The sequence below is a fragment of the Lagenorhynchus albirostris genome, chromosome 10, assembly GCF_949774975.1.
Source record: "Lagenorhynchus albirostris chromosome 10, mLagAlb1.1, whole genome shotgun sequence".
In the NCBI taxonomy this organism is placed as follows: Eukaryota; Metazoa; Chordata; class Mammalia; order Artiodactyla; family Delphinidae; genus Lagenorhynchus; species Lagenorhynchus albirostris.
Genome location: NC_083104.1, coordinates 83,364,266 through 83,383,837, shown reverse-complemented (window position 1 = coordinate 83,383,837; position 19,572 = coordinate 83,364,266). Strand labels below are relative to the sequence as shown.

General features: G+C 44.4%; 1 protein-coding gene and 2 non-coding genes across 3 annotated transcripts; all 3 read left to right on the top strand.

Moving 5' to 3' along the window:
- The first annotated feature begins 1,946 nt into the window (after positions 1 to 1,946).
- TRNAI-AAU (transfer RNA isoleucine (anticodon AAU)) lies at positions 1,947 to 2,020 on the top strand. Its single transcript has one exon. It is a non-coding gene; the product is annotated as a tRNA-Ile (tRNA).
- Positions 2,021 to 8,225: 6,205 nt separating this feature from the next.
- TRNAK-UUU (transfer RNA lysine (anticodon UUU)) lies at positions 8,226 to 8,298 on the top strand. The gene has a single exon. It is a non-coding gene; the product is annotated as a tRNA-Lys (tRNA).
- A 4,641-nt stretch (positions 8,299 to 12,939) lies between these two features.
- On the top strand, positions 12,940 to 16,004 carry LOC132527559 (POM121-like protein 2). Its single transcript, XM_060163441.1, is given in 7 exon segments — positions 12,940 to 13,245; positions 13,247 to 13,385; positions 13,388 to 13,476; positions 13,478 to 13,816; positions 13,818 to 14,393; positions 14,396 to 15,441; positions 15,443 to 16,004. Coding segments are annotated over 7 exon segments (3,057 nt in total).
- The last annotated feature ends 3,568 nt before the right edge of the window (positions 16,005 to 19,572 follow it).

Below are 19,572 nucleotides of genomic sequence, written 5' to 3'. Positions count from 1 at the left end.
CTGTCTCTCTCTGTGTCTTAGTCTGTTTCTGTTTATTTCTCTGTGTCTGTGTCTCTGTCCCTGTCTCCCAGTCAGCATCTCCTCTACTCTCCTCTCTTGCTTGCTCGGTCCTTAGTTATCTCCACTGCTCTACTCCTGTCTCTCATTTCTGGTGCCTGTGTCCCTTTAGTCACTTTCTCTCTCACTCTCTCTCTGCCTCTATTTCCCTCTCTTCAGACTTTCCGTCTCTCCTTCATTATCTTCTCAACATCTCTCTCCCTCAGGCTCTGTTTCTGTCCCTTATGCTCTTCCCCACTGTCTCTGTTTCTCTTCCTGTCACTTAATCTTTGTCTTTCTCTGTCTGTCTTTCAGTTTTCCATCTTTTTCACTCACCATCTTTTTCCATAATTAAATGTCACTCGCGGGCATTTCCAGCTTCCAGCCCTGGGGATTTAGGGTTCTGGTCAAACCTTCTTGATGGAGACATCCCCAAGTTCTAAGAGGTTGGGCCCAGTACCAAGGGGTCCGACCCCAGTACTAAGGGTCCCGCTTAGCCTGCTTTAGCACTGCCAACAGTGCCCTGTTCAGCACCCAGAGCCGCAGCCACCAGGAGCAGGAATTAGCAAGTCAGGGCGACTGAGTGCCTCTGCGAAGCTGGGAAGTGGAGGAGAAGTAAAGACAAGTCAGGACAAGGGTTTGGGGGCTGGGATGGTAACAGAAGCCATGAAGCCCATTCTGTGAGGAAGTCACTCCCTGCCTTTCTTGACTCCAAACCCTGAGGAGTAACTTTTTTTTTTTCTTCTTCTGAGGATTAATCCCAGCTCACCGGGTGCTACCCTGTACCACTTACTGCTCTTTAACCACAGCCCCTCATGCTGAGGTCTAGCCTCAGTGTCTCCCTTTATATATTTAGCATGTGCACCATGGTCTGACACATCGTGGGTACTCAGTACCTATTGAGAAATGAAAGAATGAGGTCAACCCTCAACTCTTCACATACTTTTGTTTTTCCTCCTACTTTGCTGGATGCAACTTCTTTCATTCTCCTTTGCAAACTTCTTCTCCATGTATTATTCGAATGGGTTTGGGTTTGGTGCTGGGCTACCTTCCCTTAAGTATTCTCAGAGCTTCCCTACCAATGTGTCTGTGGTACCAGGGCTAGCTCTCAGGTATTCCAGAATATTGATTACCTCGGCCTTTGAGGGTTTTCTCTGGAGGCCCTTCGGCCAGTGAAAAAAGCCGGGGCTGCTCCGCACCTGACAGGTGCAGGTGTTTCTGCCTCTTTCCTCTGAAGTTGCTCAAGTCGAGTCTCGACGCTGCCACCCTTCTCAGATCTAGATGTTTCTCTTCCGGTCCAGATAAAGGCCCCTGATTCTGGGGGCGTAGTTCTGCTCCGGGTCAGGGCCAACCACACAGTGCGCGGGGCGGGAGGCATTTCAGGATCACTCCGAGGCCGAGGCCGGCGGCAAGAGAGTGCAAGTTCGCAGGTCTCATGTCCTGGGATCTGTCCGAAAGGGTCTCCAGGAGCGCAGTATATCCGCGAGAGGCGCGCGCAGGGGCCGAGTCCTCGGAGCCCTGCTCCGTGGCCGCTCCGTGGTCAGTTCCGTGATCTGCCCGCCGCCAAATCTGGCTTGGAGCATCTTCTCGTTGGCCCCCGGTCTTCCTTGGGTAGGAGGAGGGACACCTCACTCCGGGGCTCTGATCGTTTGGGGTCAGAACTGTAAATTTGAGAGGGGCCCCCAAGAAGTAGAGTTCATTCAGGCCAAATGTTAAGTTTTTCTCTTTTTCTTTTTCCTAACTCCGCGATAGGGGAGAGTGAAATAGGAAGAATGTGATTTTTTTAATGTTAATTTTGGGTTGTTTTTATTCTTTATGTTCCCTTTTCCCCACCCCCAGAAGAATTTGAAGTACCCGTTTTATTTCGTTTTCATTTAATTATCTAAGGAGGAATTCTCTGGCTAGCCAGCGGCCAGTTAGCTCAGTTGGTTAGAGCGTGGTGCTAATAACGCCAAGGTTGCGGGTTCGATCCCCGTACGGGACAAGCTGTATATAATGAGGTCACTTTCTTACATTTATACACAGATGAGAGTTCTGCCAGTTTCAGGTTCACCGCAATGTCACAATTAATGTGTGGAAGACAAACCTCTCGCTGAGAACTTTAAAAAACTTGAACGCACGCCTTTGATGTCCCCCAAGGTTGCGGTCCTGTTTTGACTCCCATCTGCAGGGCGAAAGGTTAGCAGGGAGTGACCCAGTAAGGGAAATAGAGCTGCTTTGGGCATATTATTTTTCCACTGGGTAACTGATTCTTGCAAAGAAACTGACCCTATTGGATTATTTTCGTCCAAAAAAACCCTGGGAAACCATCCACACTTTCTACACTTCCACACTTGGGTCTTAACTAGTTCTGCGAAAGATGAAACAAGACTTTTTATATGACCTGTGAAAAAATGTATTAATATCAACACTAAGAAAGAAACAGCTTTGCCAATTGTCTCTTTCTAACAGGGAAAGAGCTCCCAATGACCAAACCTGGAACAGTCTGAACAACAAAGAGTGTGGTTTTGGATTATAGAAGTTACCTTTTTGTAAGAGACACTTATATTTATACTTTGGGATAGGAGAGGGTTTCTAAAGGAATAAGACACAACCGCGCTAAACATAAGGGGAAATTTGATAAATTTAAGTGAAATGAAGAACTCTGTTAATCCCCCCCCAAAAAAACAACTATAAAGTAATGAAACACAGAATGGGAGAAGATATTTCCAATATAAATAACGAACAGGACTAACATAAAAATATGCTTTAAAGAACTTTTATGAGTCCATGACTCTATGAAGTCTATGACCTCTTGAGAGAGTGAGCCAGGCAGAAGATGTTTGTCTTTCATTTAGCTTAAGACGTCAAACACAGCGTCACCTCGGCTTCATTCTTTCTTAGAAGCGAATCACTAAGCCCAGCCCATAGTCAAGGAGAAGGCAATCAGACTCCACCTTTTGATAAGAGGAGTGCCAAAGAATTTGTGGAAATATATTTCTTTAAAACTACAGCAACCAGCTTTATTAGAAATTAGGAAAATGCAAGTTATCCTATAATTAAATACTACTGATCTTCCACCAGAATTACTAAAATTAATACAACAAGAAGTACTATTTGGCAAGGATGTGACATAATAAGAACTTTCATCACCACTATTGTCTAAAATGATACAACTACTTTAGAAAACAGTTGGACTCTGTCTACTAAGTTGAAGATACACATACCCTATTATCCTAGAAATATACACAAAGGAAATATGTGCACAAGGAGATTCGTATAAGAATGTTCATAGTAGTATTGTTTGTATAGCCAAGAACTGGAAACAACCTGAATGAACCTTTACAGTAAATTGGATACATAATGTTGAAAACTATTCAACAATTGACAATGAACAGATCAGAGCTACACACAAAAATATGGGTGAATCTTAAAAGCATAATTTTGTGAAAAGAAGACAAAGGAAACATTTAGTATGATTATACTTATATAAATTTAAAAACCACAAAATTATGATACATTGTTTAGGGGTGTATGTGTAGATGGTAAAATGTATTAAGAATGTAAAAAATGATTACCATAAAAGTCAGGATTGTGGGGGTGATAAGAAGAGTGTGGAAGGCAGGGTGAGTGGAAGGGACATACTGAGGGCTTCTGGAGTGCAGCAATGCTCTTTTTGTTTTTGCTCCTGAGTAATGGTTAAATGGGTGTTCAATTTATAATTAATTGTTAAGTTGTAGAAATAAGGTTTTATTTACTTCTCTGTATGTTTATTTTGCAACAAAATGTAAAACTAAGCAAAGACAAACAAGGAAGCTTTCTATGTCATCAATGTGTAAAGATTTCCAAAATATATTGTGAGGTACCAAAAGCAAGACCCAGAACATATGAATCTATATATTTACATGCAAGTGGATAAAGAAACTCCAGAAGGTTAAGTAACAAATTAATAATAGTAGAAACCTATGGATGATGGAGAAGAGAGAAGCAACCAGGTAGGTGAGTACCAGGGATGGGAAGGAAACTTTTAACTGTTTAACTATTTATACATTTTTTAACTCTATGAGTATATTACCTTTTCAAAATACAAAACAACCAAATAAATAAAATTTCTTAAAAGCACTATTCAGAAGCCCTATAGGAAAATGTGTCCTCTTTAGAACAGATTCCCACTCCCTCGCAGCCTCATGTATTATCTTCATCCAGCCTTAGCTCCAGTAGCTTGGGAGTCAGGGTTTATTCCTGGACAGTGGAAGGTCTGGAAAGTGGAACAACTAGTGATTACACAGATCAACATCTGCAGCTCTCCAGATGGGATTAGAAGTACTAGGTGCTTAGTCCTAACTGCAGGGTCAAGCTTTAAGTCCTTGCACAAGCACTGACTAGCAATGGTGGGTCACATAATTAAACAGAAGACCCACGGTTAGCAACTCAGTCAGGTTTGTACACACACCCACAACAGGGAGCTATATGAATGGAATTCAGAACCTTTACCTATGAACAGACCATTCCTGTCCCCTTTCAGGGTTAAACACTTGAAATTTGCTTGTACATCCACCTGTGGAAAAACTCATTTATTGTACCCTGGTAGACCATCCATTCAACATGTATTCAACAAATTGTTAATGAGTAGCTGCAATTTAACATGTGCTCCTCGAGATACTGGGACTAAACCTGTGAACAAAATGGGCAAAACTCTATCCTCATGGAGTTTGCATTGTAATGGGAAATGCAGACCAATGAATAAGTAAAATGTATAGTGCAGTAGATGGTGATAAGTATGAATGAAAAAATATAGCAAAAAGATAATAGGGATGGTTTTTTTCTTTTTAATGTCTTGTAATTTTAAATATGTTGAACAGGTAAGCCTGCACTGAGAGAGTGATATCTGAGCAGACCTGAAGGATATGAGGAAATGAGTTAGGCACGTATTTGGGAAAGGGTGTTTCCAGGCAGAGGAAGCAGCCTGTGCTAAGGACTGAGGCAGGAGTATGTCTGACTTGCCTGAGGAAGAGCAAGGAACTAGAGAGGACGGTGGAGGGGAGGAGGGGAGGGCTCCTGCAGGCCACGAGAAGCACTTTGGTTTCTTTACTGAACAGGAGGGAAACTCTTGGAGAGTTTCAAACCCTTGGGGAATTTTGCACTACTTCTGTGTGTAGAATAGACCAGAAAGGGTCAAGGTTAATACAAACCAGGGGACCAATGACGGGTCTATTGCAAAAATTGAGGTGATGGACCCGAGAAACGCCTGAGGATCTGCATTCTGGAAATGTTCCCACTAGCCAGCTGTGGTCACAACCACTATTGGCCACAGGGCAGGCTAAGACTCTGTTCTTTCTTCAATGAAATGAGGACTGTTTGGACTTCACCTCAAATTGTGTCTTGTTGCCAGGTAGAACTGGCCTGGAGGAAAAGACAGAAGCAAAATTCCAGAGTAAAGAACTCCCTCTTTATTCACAACAGAAGCAAATTCACGTAAAACCTGACGTGCTCAATCAGTAAAATGCTTTCAAATGGTTTTGCAGAAAGGAAACAAAAATTAATGAAAAATTGTGTCAAAGGAAAAAAAGGAGAGGGGAGGAGGTTGGGATTACCATATACACGCTACTATATATAAAATAAATAATCAACAAGGACTTACTGTATAGCACAGGGATCTCTACTCAGTACTCTGTAATAACCTATATGGGAAAAGAATCTGAAAGAAGAATAGATATATGTATATGTATAACTGAACCACTTTGCTGTATACCTGAAACTAACACATTGTAAATCAACTATACTCTAATATAAAATAAAAATTTCTTTAAAATTAAGTGAGAGATTGATAGGTCTTTTAGTATGATAGCAAAGTAAATAGTAAAAGCTGTTGAATTATGGATATATTTTGAAGGTGGAGCTGATAGATGAAATGTAAGATCTGAGCAAAAGCAAAGGTTCACAGATAACTGCACAGATGGAGTAGTTGTTTACTGAGATGTGGGGAGATTGGGGAGGGGAAAGTTTGGGGGGAAGATTAGGAATTCAGTCTTTGGCAATGTTAAGTATAAAATACTTGTCGAGAAGGCAGCTGTACATGTGAATTTGGAGTTTGAAGGAGCAGTCCAAGGTGGAAAGACATTTGCATATACGTGGTATTTAAGGACTGAGCCCTGAGTGTGCAAATGTAAGATTCAGACAAGCGGTAGTTATAATACAACATGTAATAAGGACTATTAATAGGATTGAAATAACTTCAGGGATCCTAGGTGTATTCTAGGAGTTTCTAAACCAGTCTTGAGGAGTCAGCAAAAGCTGCGGGGAAGAGGTAGTGGGTAAGGTCTGAACTGAGATCCAAAGGACAAGTAGGAACTGGCAAATGGGAAAGGGAGAAGGAATTCCAGGGGAAATGCAACCTCGACGTCCAAAAGCAAGAGAGGACACGAAACAGTCAGGAATTCCCCTGCGCCTTTCCACTCCAACTTCTCTGCCACATTTACCCTCCTGCCAGAGGAGGGACTATAGACGTTTGGAGGGGAGTTAAATTGGAGAGATTTAACATTTGGATTTGGTGGGCAATATTTTTGTGGCTTCTAGTTACTTCTGTGTGGAGTGAAGTTCTTATTCGGCGGCACCTAGCAGTGCAGTTTCTGGAAGGTAGCACGCAGAGGCAGCCGCGAACAGGAGCCTTGGTGTGCAGAGGCTTCCAAAAGCCCTATTCCGAGACCAACTCCGAAAACAAAACTCCTGTTTTCAGACACAGGAACTCCTGTGCCCTGTCGAAACAGATCCAAACGTTATCCAATCGGAAATGGAATTCTGAAAATCTGCCTCCCTTGCAGGCAAAGAAAAACCTCTTGAGATTTTTGACAGTTTCTTCTCAAGCGAGGGTTTCCTCAAGGCTTTGCCCCGCCGGCTTCTCCTCGGTTCCCCCTGCAGCTCCTCCTGTGAGGCCAGACAAGCTTCTGAAGAAGCGGGTTCAGAGACTGAATATTTGGCGGATTGGAAACGGGCAGACTTGGAGGCGCTACTGGAACCCTGTGGTTCTCATGGGGACCGAAAAGAGGCCGAGTAAAAGGAGGAGTGAGCTGAGCTAGGGGGGAGGAAGAAAAAGACGGGGAAAAAACGAAAAGAGAAGAAGCCATTCTTGTGTTTGAAAACCCAGTTGTGATAACGGAGTTGAATATCGACGAGGGAACATCCGTTTATAAGCAGAGTGGACCAGCTGAAGTGTGTTGGACAGGAAACCCAGAGATCGATGCATCGGAACCAACCTTGGCTGCAAGTTTTGTAGCAACTCCATTGTTAAGCTGTATTCAAACAGTTGAACTAAATCTACTTCTAGATCTTACATCATATTTCACCTTTCCTAAGGTATTTACCTTTCAAAAGTCACCTCTCAGAGGATCAGCCTGCCATAGAAGTGTGGCACGTAAGTCCCACGTTCTCACCTTTCATGGAAAAGTCTCGCCCTTCTGCTTGATAAATTAAGACATTTCTGATAAATTAAGACTCATTTGGCTGTGGCACAGTGCCCCGGGGTGTAAATATGCTCTCCTCTCAGACTCCCATCACGGGAACAATGGGAAGAACGGAATCCTTCAGTAGACGTAGTCTTGTACACGATTTCATGGAGGAGGGAGGAGGACAAATTCCATATTTATTTCCATTATGTCCTCCGTTAAAGGGTGTTTAAATTATTATCTGTTTATCATGCTTTGATTAATAATGTGCAAGTAGATGCAGATATAGCACAATCCACAAGAAGTATTTTTAATACAGATTTGGGTTCAAAAGAAAAACATCAGATTTCAATGTTTATAGCTGGATTTGGTACAGAGAAGCATCGTAGGAAAATCAAGAAGATACTAAATATAAAAAGTTGTGGTATTGGAATAAAATTCTATGGGAGACACGGGCTGGAAATAACGAATTCAAGGAAATAAAAGATCAAAGAAAAATCTTTCATAGAAGTTTAACAAGGGCTTTCTCTTCTCTCTCTTTCTCAAGAGATGTTGGTAAGTATTAAATTACTATAGTTTTAAGATTCCTTTGATATAAGTTACTCTATCCTTCAGAAAAATTGAACCTTATGAAGAAGAATGTTACATGTCTACTGGAAAAAAATGTGAGGGGGAATATCGAATTTATCAAAATTCTGTTGGGGGTTAAGAATGTCCGCAAAGCAACTGAACCATACAAAGGAGACCTAATAAAGAAGTGCGCACAGAGCCTGGGTAGCTCAGTCGGTAGAGCATCAGACTTTTAATCTGAGGGTCCAGGGTTCAAGTCCCTGTCCAGGCATTATGGACCTCTGTTTCCTTGGGCCACTAGTATTTAAGCTTTTCTCCCAAGGAAAATTTGGGTTAAACTTCTATGACTTTTACCAACCTACAGTGAGAAAAAGCCAAGAAGTCAGCTACCTTCAGCCTTAACTAGTAGTTGAGGTTTGACATTCTGTTCCAAAAAAAAGATGATTTTAGCAGTGTGTAATAATAGAGACTTCCTGAGGAATGCAGTGCAAAACCCTTACAGCCCATGAAATATAAGAAGGCTATCTCTCTAGACTAGGGTGCTTTAGAAAAGGAACTGGAAACTATATTTGTTGGGTAAAGTATTCTCTGGATCAGGACCTTTAGATTTTCATTTCTTCACTCTCACAACTGACCTACTTGGCAGATGGGAACGCCCTCCACTAAACCGTGATAATGTTATATTCTAATGATAAACCCAAAAGGTAGGGAGTTATTTCACAAATACTGCAGTATGATCTTTAGGTGAAACGCTCACCCTACCCAGAAATATTAGCATACTTTACCATACGTTTCTGCAGTTTTGTCCTGTTGTGTGTTGGTGGTGCAATTTCTTGCTCAGTGGATTGTATTTCTCTTTAGAAATATACATTTCCCCCCTCCCTCTCTGTGGAAGGATTGTACTTCCCATGCCATTTGAAGATTATGTGATGGTCTGCATAGAAAATGCTAAGGAACCTAAAAACAAACAAACAAACAAAATTCCTCCTAGAACTAATAAGTATGTTCAGCAAAGTCACAGAATACAAGATCAAAATAGAAAAATCAATTGTATTTCTATATACTAGCAATAAACATGTGAACACCAGAATTAAAATGCAGTACTTTTTGTAAAAAAGGAAAAGAACACAGATGAAAATCTATCCAGACATGTGAACATGTACATGCTGGAAACAACAAAACTATAAAATTCTGATGAAATAAATCAAAGACCTAAATAAATGGAGAGAGATTCCGTGATTATAAAACTCAACATAGCTAAGATGTCAACTCTCCTGGAAATGATATAGAGGTTTAACATAATTTAAGATAATTCCTATCAAGATCCAGGTAAGATTTTTTGTGGCTATAGACATGACTATTCTAAAATTTATATGGGAAGAAAAATGAGTTAGAATAGCTAGAATTATTCTGAAAAGCAGGAATAAAGTGGAAGAAAACATTCTTATTATTTCAAGACTTATTATACAGCCACAGTAATAAAGAGTGTACATTTTTGGCAGAGGGATAGATATATGTCGATGAAACAGTATAGAGAATCCAGAAAGCACCACATGCAAGTACATCTAAATTAATTCTTACAGAAGTGCAGAGGCAATTCAGTAGAGGAAGAAAAGTCTTTTCACAAGATTGTGGTGGAGCAATCCATAGGCAAAAGAAGACAACTGCCACCTAAACCTCACACTTTATTTAAAAAGTAACTGAAACTGGTTCATAGATTTAAAATAAAACATAAAACTATAAAACTTTTAGAAAAAATATGAGAAAATTTGGGGGACTTGGGGCTTGGAGGAGAGTTCCTAGATATAACACCAAACACACAATCCATAAAAGACAAATTTGACTGTCTGGGTTTCATCAAAATTAAAAACTTTTGCTCTGCAAAGGACTCTGTTAAGCAAATAAACGAAGCAAGGTACAGACTGGGAGAAAATATTTGTAAATCACATATCTGGCAAAGACATATCTAGAATATACAAAGACCTCTCAAAACTCCACATTAAAACAACACTCAATCCAATTAGAAAATGGTCAAAAAACATGAAAAGACTTTCCACCAAAGAGGATATACAAATGGGAAATAAGCACATGAAAAGATGTTCAATATCACTAGTCATTTAGGAAATATATATTAAGACCATGGTGACATATCACTACACACCTACTGCAAGAGATAGAATAACAAATGGTAACAACTGCCAAAGGTTGGCAAGAATACAGAGAAACTGGATCTGTTATACATTGCTCATAGGAATGTAGAATGGTGTAGCCACTCTGAAAAATAGTTTGTCAGTTTCTTAAAGGGCTAAACACACACTTACCATACAACTCAGCAATTCCACTCCTAGGCATTTATCCCAGAAAAATGAAAACTTATATCCACACAAATCCCTGTGCATTATTACTTATAGGAGCTTTATTTGTAATAGCTCAAACCTGAAAACAACCAAAATGTTCCTTAATAGGTTGAATAGGTTAAACAAGCTGTGGTCCATCTATACTATGGAAGTATATATCCATACTCAACAGTAAAAAAAAAAAAGAACTGTTGATACATGCAACCTCGATACATTATCTTTCCAACTTCATGTGAATTTATAACTATAAGTATAATTACTTCATGTGAATTTATAATTATTTATGATTATTTCAATGAAATAATATATTTATTATATAATATACACACTTCCTCTTCCTCATGGACTTGGCCATGTGACTTGATTTGACTAATGAAATGTCAGTGGAAATGTCCAGTCTGACATATCAGAGAAGTAAAGAACCATTATGTGGGGATTAGGTAGAAGAGCCGTTGGTAATCAAATCACCTGGTTCATAGATAGGTGAGTTCTCTATGTTGCTGTGACCTTTAAATGAACTGCTGTGACACAATCTCCCACTCAGAAGTAACCCTGCAAGATAATGGTGAAAAGAAATCCTCCCAGTGGCTAGAGCTTTAGATGGTTCATTTGATGTTCCTCTTTACATGGAGAGAGAAGTGGCCTAAGATAAAGCTGTATATGGAATCCTAGGCAAAAGGGAATGGTTGGCTGGAAGGTCAGGAATCTGAAAAGAGTAAGATTTGAAGATTAGAGACCAGAGGTGTGGAGAAATGCATGTGGACTGACTTGTGGGAATTGTCACAATGTTGAGGATCTTTTATCATATATTAATACCTTCCAGATAAAATCTACTTCAGAACAGCCACTGAACAATTAGCTGCACAGATCAACTCATCCAGTAGATGTCATCACCCTCAGGCATCAATAACAGGAATTTCTTATTTTAAAATATTATTAAAAGATTGAAGGAAGGTTTTTTACCCCCTTTTTTTTTTCTTCTTCTTCTTTTTTTCTTCAGCGGAGGCGGTCTTATATCAATATATTGTATGCGACCTCTTGGAGAAAGAGGTGATAAATTCCGTATTTACTTGTGTTACAACTTCCAGTAAAGGCCCTTTCACCTTTGTTATCTACTTACGATGTTTTCATTGGTTGCATTCTATTAGTAAATGCAAATATAAATGAAACCAAAAGAATTAAGTATAACAGATTTGTGGTTCTGTCACATATCAAAATTTCAGATTTCAGTGTTTATACCTACATTTGGTGCAGACTAGTATAGTAGGACGATCGAATAAAGACTTTAAGCGTAAGCATACATTATATTGGCGTAATATTCTGTGGAAATACAAATTCAAGGAGAAAGAGATCGGTGAAGTGGGAGATGTCTGGACCCATTTTTGGACAGTGTGGGTTTTGAATGGAACTCACTCTCCGAGTTCCTTAACTTAACCACCTTAAAATGACGTTTCTTGAAAGAATCGTATTCAATCCGTGCCATTTTTATTGTTATTGGAAGGAATGGTGTTACAAATATTAAAACGTTATTCGTTTTTCAATTTCTCAGAATGTTAGTGCCCTAGTTCACTCAGGCTAAGCCTGAATATTCAGCCGCAAATTAAATCTCCCACTTCTTTGCTCCCCTCCTGGAGCTCCGACCCCACCGGGCTAGGTGAGGATCGCGATTGGAGAGGGTGGCCGGGGCGGGGGGGCGGGGGGGCGTGGCTGAGCGAGGGACAAAGCCGGGTTCCTGCGGAGGCGCTCAGGCTCTTGGTCGGTAGACAAGAAATCCCTTTGGCCCCCTCCGGAGCCTCGCGAGCCCGCCAGAGTGCCATCGTACCCGCATACTCAAAGTGCGAACAATCGAGGGCGACACACATTCAGCCTCGGGGAGGCGGATGGAAAAGGAAGGAAGGAAAAGGCAAAGGCAAAGGGAAGGAAGAAGGACGGGAATCCCCAAGCAGCAAATCCGGCCTCCGTTATTCCCCGCTGCTGGCGCCACGAACGCCGTCTGGGCTGCCCAGGTCCACGCGCCCGGGTCTCCGGTCCCGCGCTCCCGCCAGCGCCCCGCCCCTCGCCCCCAACCTCCACCGACTCAACCTGAGGGGCTCGGACTGCCCTCCCTACTCCGACTCCGGGGGACGGGCGGGCGGACGGATCGGTGCCGGGGCCGGGAGCCGGAGTCTGGAGACCCAGCGCCTGCTCGACTCAAGCTCTGGGACTAGAGCTATGGGACTCCAGCCGCGCGCGTCCTCTCCAATCCCTCTCCTCGTGCCGCGCGCTGCAACCCGGAGAGGAGAGAAGAGAGGCCAGAGCGGCCATCTTAGGCCTCAAACTAGCAGAGCAGGCTACGGAGGCTGCTGAGGTCCCGCGTGTCCCCTGTTTCCACCGGCCGCTCACTTTCGGATGCAGGACCTGGAGAGTGAGGAGCTCCCCGAGACCCTTTCACTTTCCTCGCGCAGGGATCCCAACCGACACCGGAACACTTCGACTGCGGCTGAGTCACCAGGCGTCAGAAACCTCGGGAGCCCAAACCCGAAGTCAAAGTCACCGACCCCGCCTCACTGCTCCACATGGGCACTTACGTGGGCAAGCTGGGACTCTGGCCGTCATCCCCAGCAGGGGGGCGCACAGACTTGTCGGAGAGGCCCTTGAACCGCCGGCCAGCTCAGGCCCTTCATCAGGTCCCCCGGGTTCAGCACGTCCATCGTGCCCACCCTGCCCCTCGGCACAGACCTGCGAGGAGCCTGCCGAACTGGGATCCTACCGGTCCCAACGCGTGCGTGGTCAATGAGGCTTGGAGGCCCTTTCCCATGAACAGGTCCCGGAATTCCATCATGGGGCCTCTTCCCTCAGACTGGTGGGAAAGTTACTTCAAGGGGGAGTATCTGGTCTCTTCGGCACCCCAGGGCAACATGGAGCCCGGTGACCAGGAGGCGCGCTCCTCGTGAGCGGACAGCGCCCCCCTCCACTGCCCCAGCAGAGGTAACGAACTCTGCAGGGGTCTCACCTTCTGAGAAGCCCCAGATCCATGTGCGAAGGAGACAGTGCTGAGGGCCCTCAGAGAGCGCAAGAAGGGGAAAGTGAGGTGGGAAGAATCACTTGTTCCATGAGAGCTTGGACAGTAAGAGAAGGATTCCAGAGACCAGACTATCTGCGTTTAAGCCTCTGACGAAAAATGGAGTCCTCACTTCTTTTGTGCCCAGGCCTGGGCCTCTGAAGAGAAGCCTCGCCTGCTGGGGCTCAGATCACAGCTTGAATAACAGGCCCAGCTGCTCCTCCATGGACTCCTTGGCCAGCACACACACAGGTGGCCCCCTTAGCTCCCAAAGAAATGCTATTACAAGCTCTTACAGCTCTTCTAGAGATTTCTCTGAGCCTTGGAAGAGAAGAATTCCCAGTACATAACTCCAGGTACCAGAGTGGCCAATGAAAAGGAAAGAACATTGGTCATCCGTCTCACTCTCCAGCCCCACTGGTATCAGATGAGTCCCCAGAAACATCTGGCAGCTCTGGGCAGCAAAATCAGATTCCCCTGCTTCTGTCAAGCCCCGGGAGCCTGCTGTCCCTGACTCCGCCTCCTCAGCTCAGTTATGCGGTCCCCAAAGACCTGGCCTTAGGGAAGAAAGCTGGACTCCAACGGAGCAACAAAGCCAGAGAAGATACGACTGAGGTCACCACAGACTCTGTCCCTGACACTTGGTCTGCTATTCAGCCTCCCCTGTCCCAGGGCACTGATCCTCAGTTGGAAAGCTTACATAAAATGCAGAAGTCTCCAAGTCCACTGGCCTTCCCACAACCTACCGGAGAGGCAATCAGTGTGGCCCACTTGCCTCTGAAGACAGCGAGCCTGCTGGCCTCACATGGGTGCTCCCAGTCAGAGCCCCTTTCAGGCACCTCTTCAGACTCAAAACCCACCACTACTGTCATCCTTCTGACCCTTGTTTCCCCCACAGCACCAGTCACTGAGACCACGTGGCCACTTCAAGCTCTCAGGCTGCCACACCCCGAGACTCCCCTGCCATTAACCCTGCAGCGCCCGCTATGCAGAGCACTTTGTTTGGATTGATGAGCAGCCCAGCCCCCCATCTTCCTGCATCTGCACCTCCTGTTGCAACTTCTGCTGATCGCATATCAAAACCCATCTTAGGGCTCCCAGCCAATAGTGAGACAGGAGGCTCCTCATATTCCAGAATTTCAAGCACAGCTGCAGCATCTTCACCTCCGGGTATCTCAACTCCCACCTTCAAGCCTATTTTTGGCAGCATAAGACCACTTAAAACTATGCCCGTGAGAGCTCCTTTCTCTTTCAAGCAGACCTCTCCTCCACCTACTCCTGCTTCTACCCGTCTCTTCCATGGCCTGGTCAAGGCTACCTCTGTAGTCATGTCCACCACCCCAGCCAGCACATCCAAAGGCTCCTTTAAGCCACCTTTGGAATTTGGTGTAGTGAATGTTACCAGTACCATGGGCCGCACTTGCTCCAGCCCTTCCACTTGCCCCCCTTTTCCTCTCGGGGCTGCCTGTGGCTTCAGGGCCAGCTTCTCCCCAGCTGCAGGATTCACTTTCCCACTGAGCCAGCGTCCAACCATTCCTACTGTGCACACAGTCACCATCTTTAGCCAGGTTCTTCCCAGTGCTGTCCAGATATCCCCTACCAGGAGCACTGCCGATTTTAGCGCTGTGGGTGGCCCTCCGGCAGCTTCAGCCCTAGTAACCACCAGCCAGCCTGCATCGTCATCCAGGATCTCCAGTTCGACGTCAGCATTCACAATTCCCTTGGAGTCAAGCTCAAGGCCACCTTCCCCACTAACCCTGGGAGCCACTCCCCAACCTGCATTTGGGGCTGCATATATGCAGAAGCAAGAAGCCCCCCAACCAGCCCTTGGCCCAAGCTTCTGTAGCTCTCCCATTTTTGGAAACTCAACAGTGGCCTCCTCAACCCCAACACCGACCCCAGCCCAGCCATCCTTCAGCGGTACCACGCAGTCAGCCTCTGGGGGTTTGGCACCACCAGCCTCCACCTTTCACATCCCTGCCAGCTTCCGGCCGGCCTTTGACAGCACTCCAGTAGGTTCCCTTTGGTCAAGCTAATACGAATGGTTTGGGAGTTGTCACCCCAAGCCACCGGACTGGGGCTTGTGGCTCAGTGTTTGGCAGCACAGCCCCACGACCATTTGACTTTGGGGGATTAGTGAGCCCTGTGGACTGTGAGGAGACTGGGCTCAGCGTCACTGCCCCAGACGCGAGCTCCAGCTCCGGAGCACTCAGCCCTGGAGCAGTGCCGAGTGGGAGCACTAACACCATCACACCCTTGGGGAAAGGCTGGGGTCCAGGCAGCCAGGGCCGGACCAGCCAGGGCACACCTTTGGCCCTGGGGAAGACCAGCATTTCTGCAAGAGAAACTATGTCTGAGGACCCCTCCATGGCCCCCTTTGCTCAGAGCACCCCTGTCACTGGGTCAGTTAAGGCAGGCAGCAGCCTTGGCTTTGGGATGCCCTCTCCACTGCCCCAGGGCTCTGTTGGGAGAAGATCTTTCAGACCGTCAGCCCCTTCGTTTTCCATTGGTGAAAAATCAAAAACCCCACAGAATGGGGAGGAAGGGCATTCCCAAAGGAATCATGCCCACAAGAAATAACTTGTGTTCCTTGCCATTCGTACTCTGATTTGGACCTCAGCATAGTAAAGTGCCTCAGTCACTTCTGATTCTCTACAGCGAAAATACCCCAGATCTAAGGTGAGAGCTTTGCACATTCACCTTGTGGTCATAATCTACATTCTAGAGGAAAATGAAGGGCTAAAATATCTAGTGGTAATAGCAGAATGAAACTGAGTGGAACCAAAGCTTTGGAATTGAACGGAGGAGCCTTACCACTCCTTTCTGTGTCAAGAGTGAGCTCAGTCAGGACACTGCCTCCTGCTTTTTTCTCTGGGAACAGACGTGCCAGGGAGGCAAAAAGTACAACCCATATTCTCTTGCATCTTTGGGAGGAGGATTAGATTCTCTCTAAATCTTAGCCTGCTTTTATTTGGCTCAAAGAAGTGGTTCCTTTATCTGGTCCCCTAGGGAGGCCGATTCCTCATTTCTTGTTATTTTGCTCCTCAGTTGGTTCTTGGAGAAGATTTTTTTTAAGCTTAATTTATATATTTTGGAGAAGCTTTTAATGCAATTTGACCGTGAAGCCAACTTTTCCTTGAGGATCAATGGTCTACCCATGAGAGCATCCATGGGAGGGCCAGGGGAGGAAAAACACAGAGTGGTGCCACCTTGCTTCTTTTCTTTACACCATAGGTCATAATTCCTCCATAATTACGAGTGAGAAATGCTCAAGTAGGGAACCAAAGCTTCTACTTTTCTTTTAATTTGTACCTTATAAAATCACCCTCTACCTCACATCTCTCCCAGATAGGGTGGGTCGGGCAGGAAGATTCTTGGGCCTGAGAACAAAGGGAGAAAGGGAGGAAGAGCAGATACCGAAGCTGACCTCTGTACTGTAACCAATGGGAGGTCTATGAGTAGCTACGACATATTCCTTAGCACGTATCATCCTGATGGAAAAAAAGAAAAGGCAAGAATGACTCCCTGAATACATCTACCTCCTGTTTTACGGATACCTTGGAAGAGACCTAACTGGAAAAATAAGCAATCTTAAGTTGGTTGATAAAATAAATTGTTGAAATGAGTTTATGATACAGGAATTGCTATAAAACTCATATCTATTCAGAGGCAGAAGGATATTAAGAAACTTGCCCAAGCTCAACTAGTTAGTAAAGGTTAGATTTGGGATTTCAACCCTATTGGCTCCAAAATGTGTGTTCGCTTCTCCCTCACTACAGCAAATCACCAAAGTCAGAACTCTAACGCAGGTATATAGGACTCTAAATATCCATGCTGTTTCTACTTTGAAAGGCATTCCACAACCCAAGATTGCCATCTGACAGAGGGGGTCAAGAGGAAAAGTATTAGACAATTTCTACAGCTCTTTACATGATACTTTAACATTTATACAGTGATGACTGTATACCTTGTATCGTGCTTTGCACCAGCCATTCAGAGGTGAAGGAAAACTTCTGCTTTGGAGATTACAATTTAGTGGGGAGACTGGTAAGTAAGCCAGTGATTCCATAACAAGCGACAGGTACTAAGGGAATGGAAGCAGGGCAGAAGGTCATCTTACCTAAGTCTTGAAACTTGAGTTCTGTTTTACGGTGTGTGTTCTCCAGTTCTAGCATCTGGAGAAGGGTATTTCAGGCCAAAGACAAAACACGTGCACAGGAGGGTCTGGAAGACAGAACGCATGTATCTGGGTAACTTTCAAGGAGTCAGACATGGTTTGGGAGAAGAAGGGGCAGATCATGGGTATGCTTATAAACCATATCGTGCAGTGGGCACAGGGTTCCAAATATAATGGAGAGTCATGGAAAGATTTTAAGTAGGAAAGAGACAAGCTTGGGTTTAGATTGCTCTAGCTGTCATGTGAGGGAGGAGTCAAATGGGGACAGGCTGGAGGCTTGGAACTGTGTGGGAGGCTGCGGAGACACCAACAAAGATGAAAGATACAATACATTCAAGCTAGGTAATTAATTACCTGGTTAACAGGGATTGTTAACCAGGTAGTTAACAGTGGGCGTGGGGAGGCAGTAGAGAGAGGAGGGATTAAGAAGCAGGACTTGGTGACCGATTGCACCGTGTGGGCAGAGGAGATGGGCAGAATAAGGGTAAGGGGGAGTTGGAGAAGACCGACCCTTAGCCATTTGACTTGGAGGATGGAAAATGTAATTTTGGCAGAATACATGGAATGTTTATAGACTTGAGTGTGAAATGACTATGGAATATGAAGGAAATATTTGTCATATTCAATCATTCATTCACTCAAAAAATACTGGGCATCTGATACTGGTTACTAGGCACTCTTCTAATATTTGGCATGTTCTCAGTGACAGATAAAATTCCTGTTCTTCTGGAGTTTATGTTCTAGTAGGGGGTGTGATTAAAAAATAAACAATAAACATAATAGGAAATAACTCCCATGTGAAAGAGATTGCAAACGGCATGGCAAAAATATAGAGCAGGGTAGGTGGGTTAAGATGGCGCTACAGTTTCATCTGAGCTCTTATGAGAGGTTGACATCTGAGCAAAGACTTGAATTCACTGACAGACTCAGCCATGCCAGAGTATGAGGGAAGAGGATTCCAGGCAAAGAGAAAACCTGGTGGAAGTCCCCAGGAGTGAGATGTGGAGCAAGCAGAGGCTTTGGGACAAATAAATGACATGACTTGACTCACTGTTAGGATTGTTCTGGCTGCTGGCTGAGGTGGGACGGTAGAGGAGTGAAAGCGGGGAGACTGGGAGGAGGGTTCTGCGGTCATCCAGGTGGGATTCAGTGGTAGCCCCGACGAGGACGCTTACAATGCAAGTGGTAAGAAGTGGTCAGATGTATATATATATTTAACCGATTTGCTCTTAAAGGGGTTGTGAGGTGTGAGATGAAGAGAGGAATCCGGGATAAAGCAAAGGTTTTGGGTTAGAGCAAATGAATGTATGGAGTGTCTGGTGAGGGCTAGGGAAAGATTGGAGCGTTGTCAATGTACCTTAGAATATCGACATCTTGGGAAAAGGTGAGATCCCTTACGGGGAGGGTATAGAATATGAAAAAGAGGGCTAAATTCGTCGCTTTAGAACGGCAGGAAGTTAATGAACTTTTCAAGTGCAGTTGGTACAAGTAGCTAAACTCTTCAAAAAAAATTTTTAAAACTGCTTCATCTCATACAATTAAAAAAATGAATTCCAGATGAATTAAGGACTCTGATAGTATGAAATAAAAATTATTTTAAAATAATTTATTTTTATAAATTATTTTAAATAGGTAGGAGGAAGGAAGCCTCCCTGGGTGAATCTGATCTTTTGGGGGGCTCAGAGTCGTCAGTTGGAGAGAGGTCCCCAAGAAGTAGAGTTCAATCAGGCGAAATGTTTTGTTCCCTTTTTCTTTTTCCTAACTCCGAGATGAGGCAGAGTGAAATAGGAAGAATGTGGAGATTTAAAAAATTAACGTCACTTTTCGGTTGTTTCAGTTCTTTGTGTTCCCTTTCCTTCGCCTCCCTCCCCGCCTCCCCCCGCCCCATCCCTCCGGACCCCCGGCCCCCCGGCCCGAGAATTTGAAGAAACCATTTTGTTTCCCTTTTATTGAATTGCCTACAGCGGAACA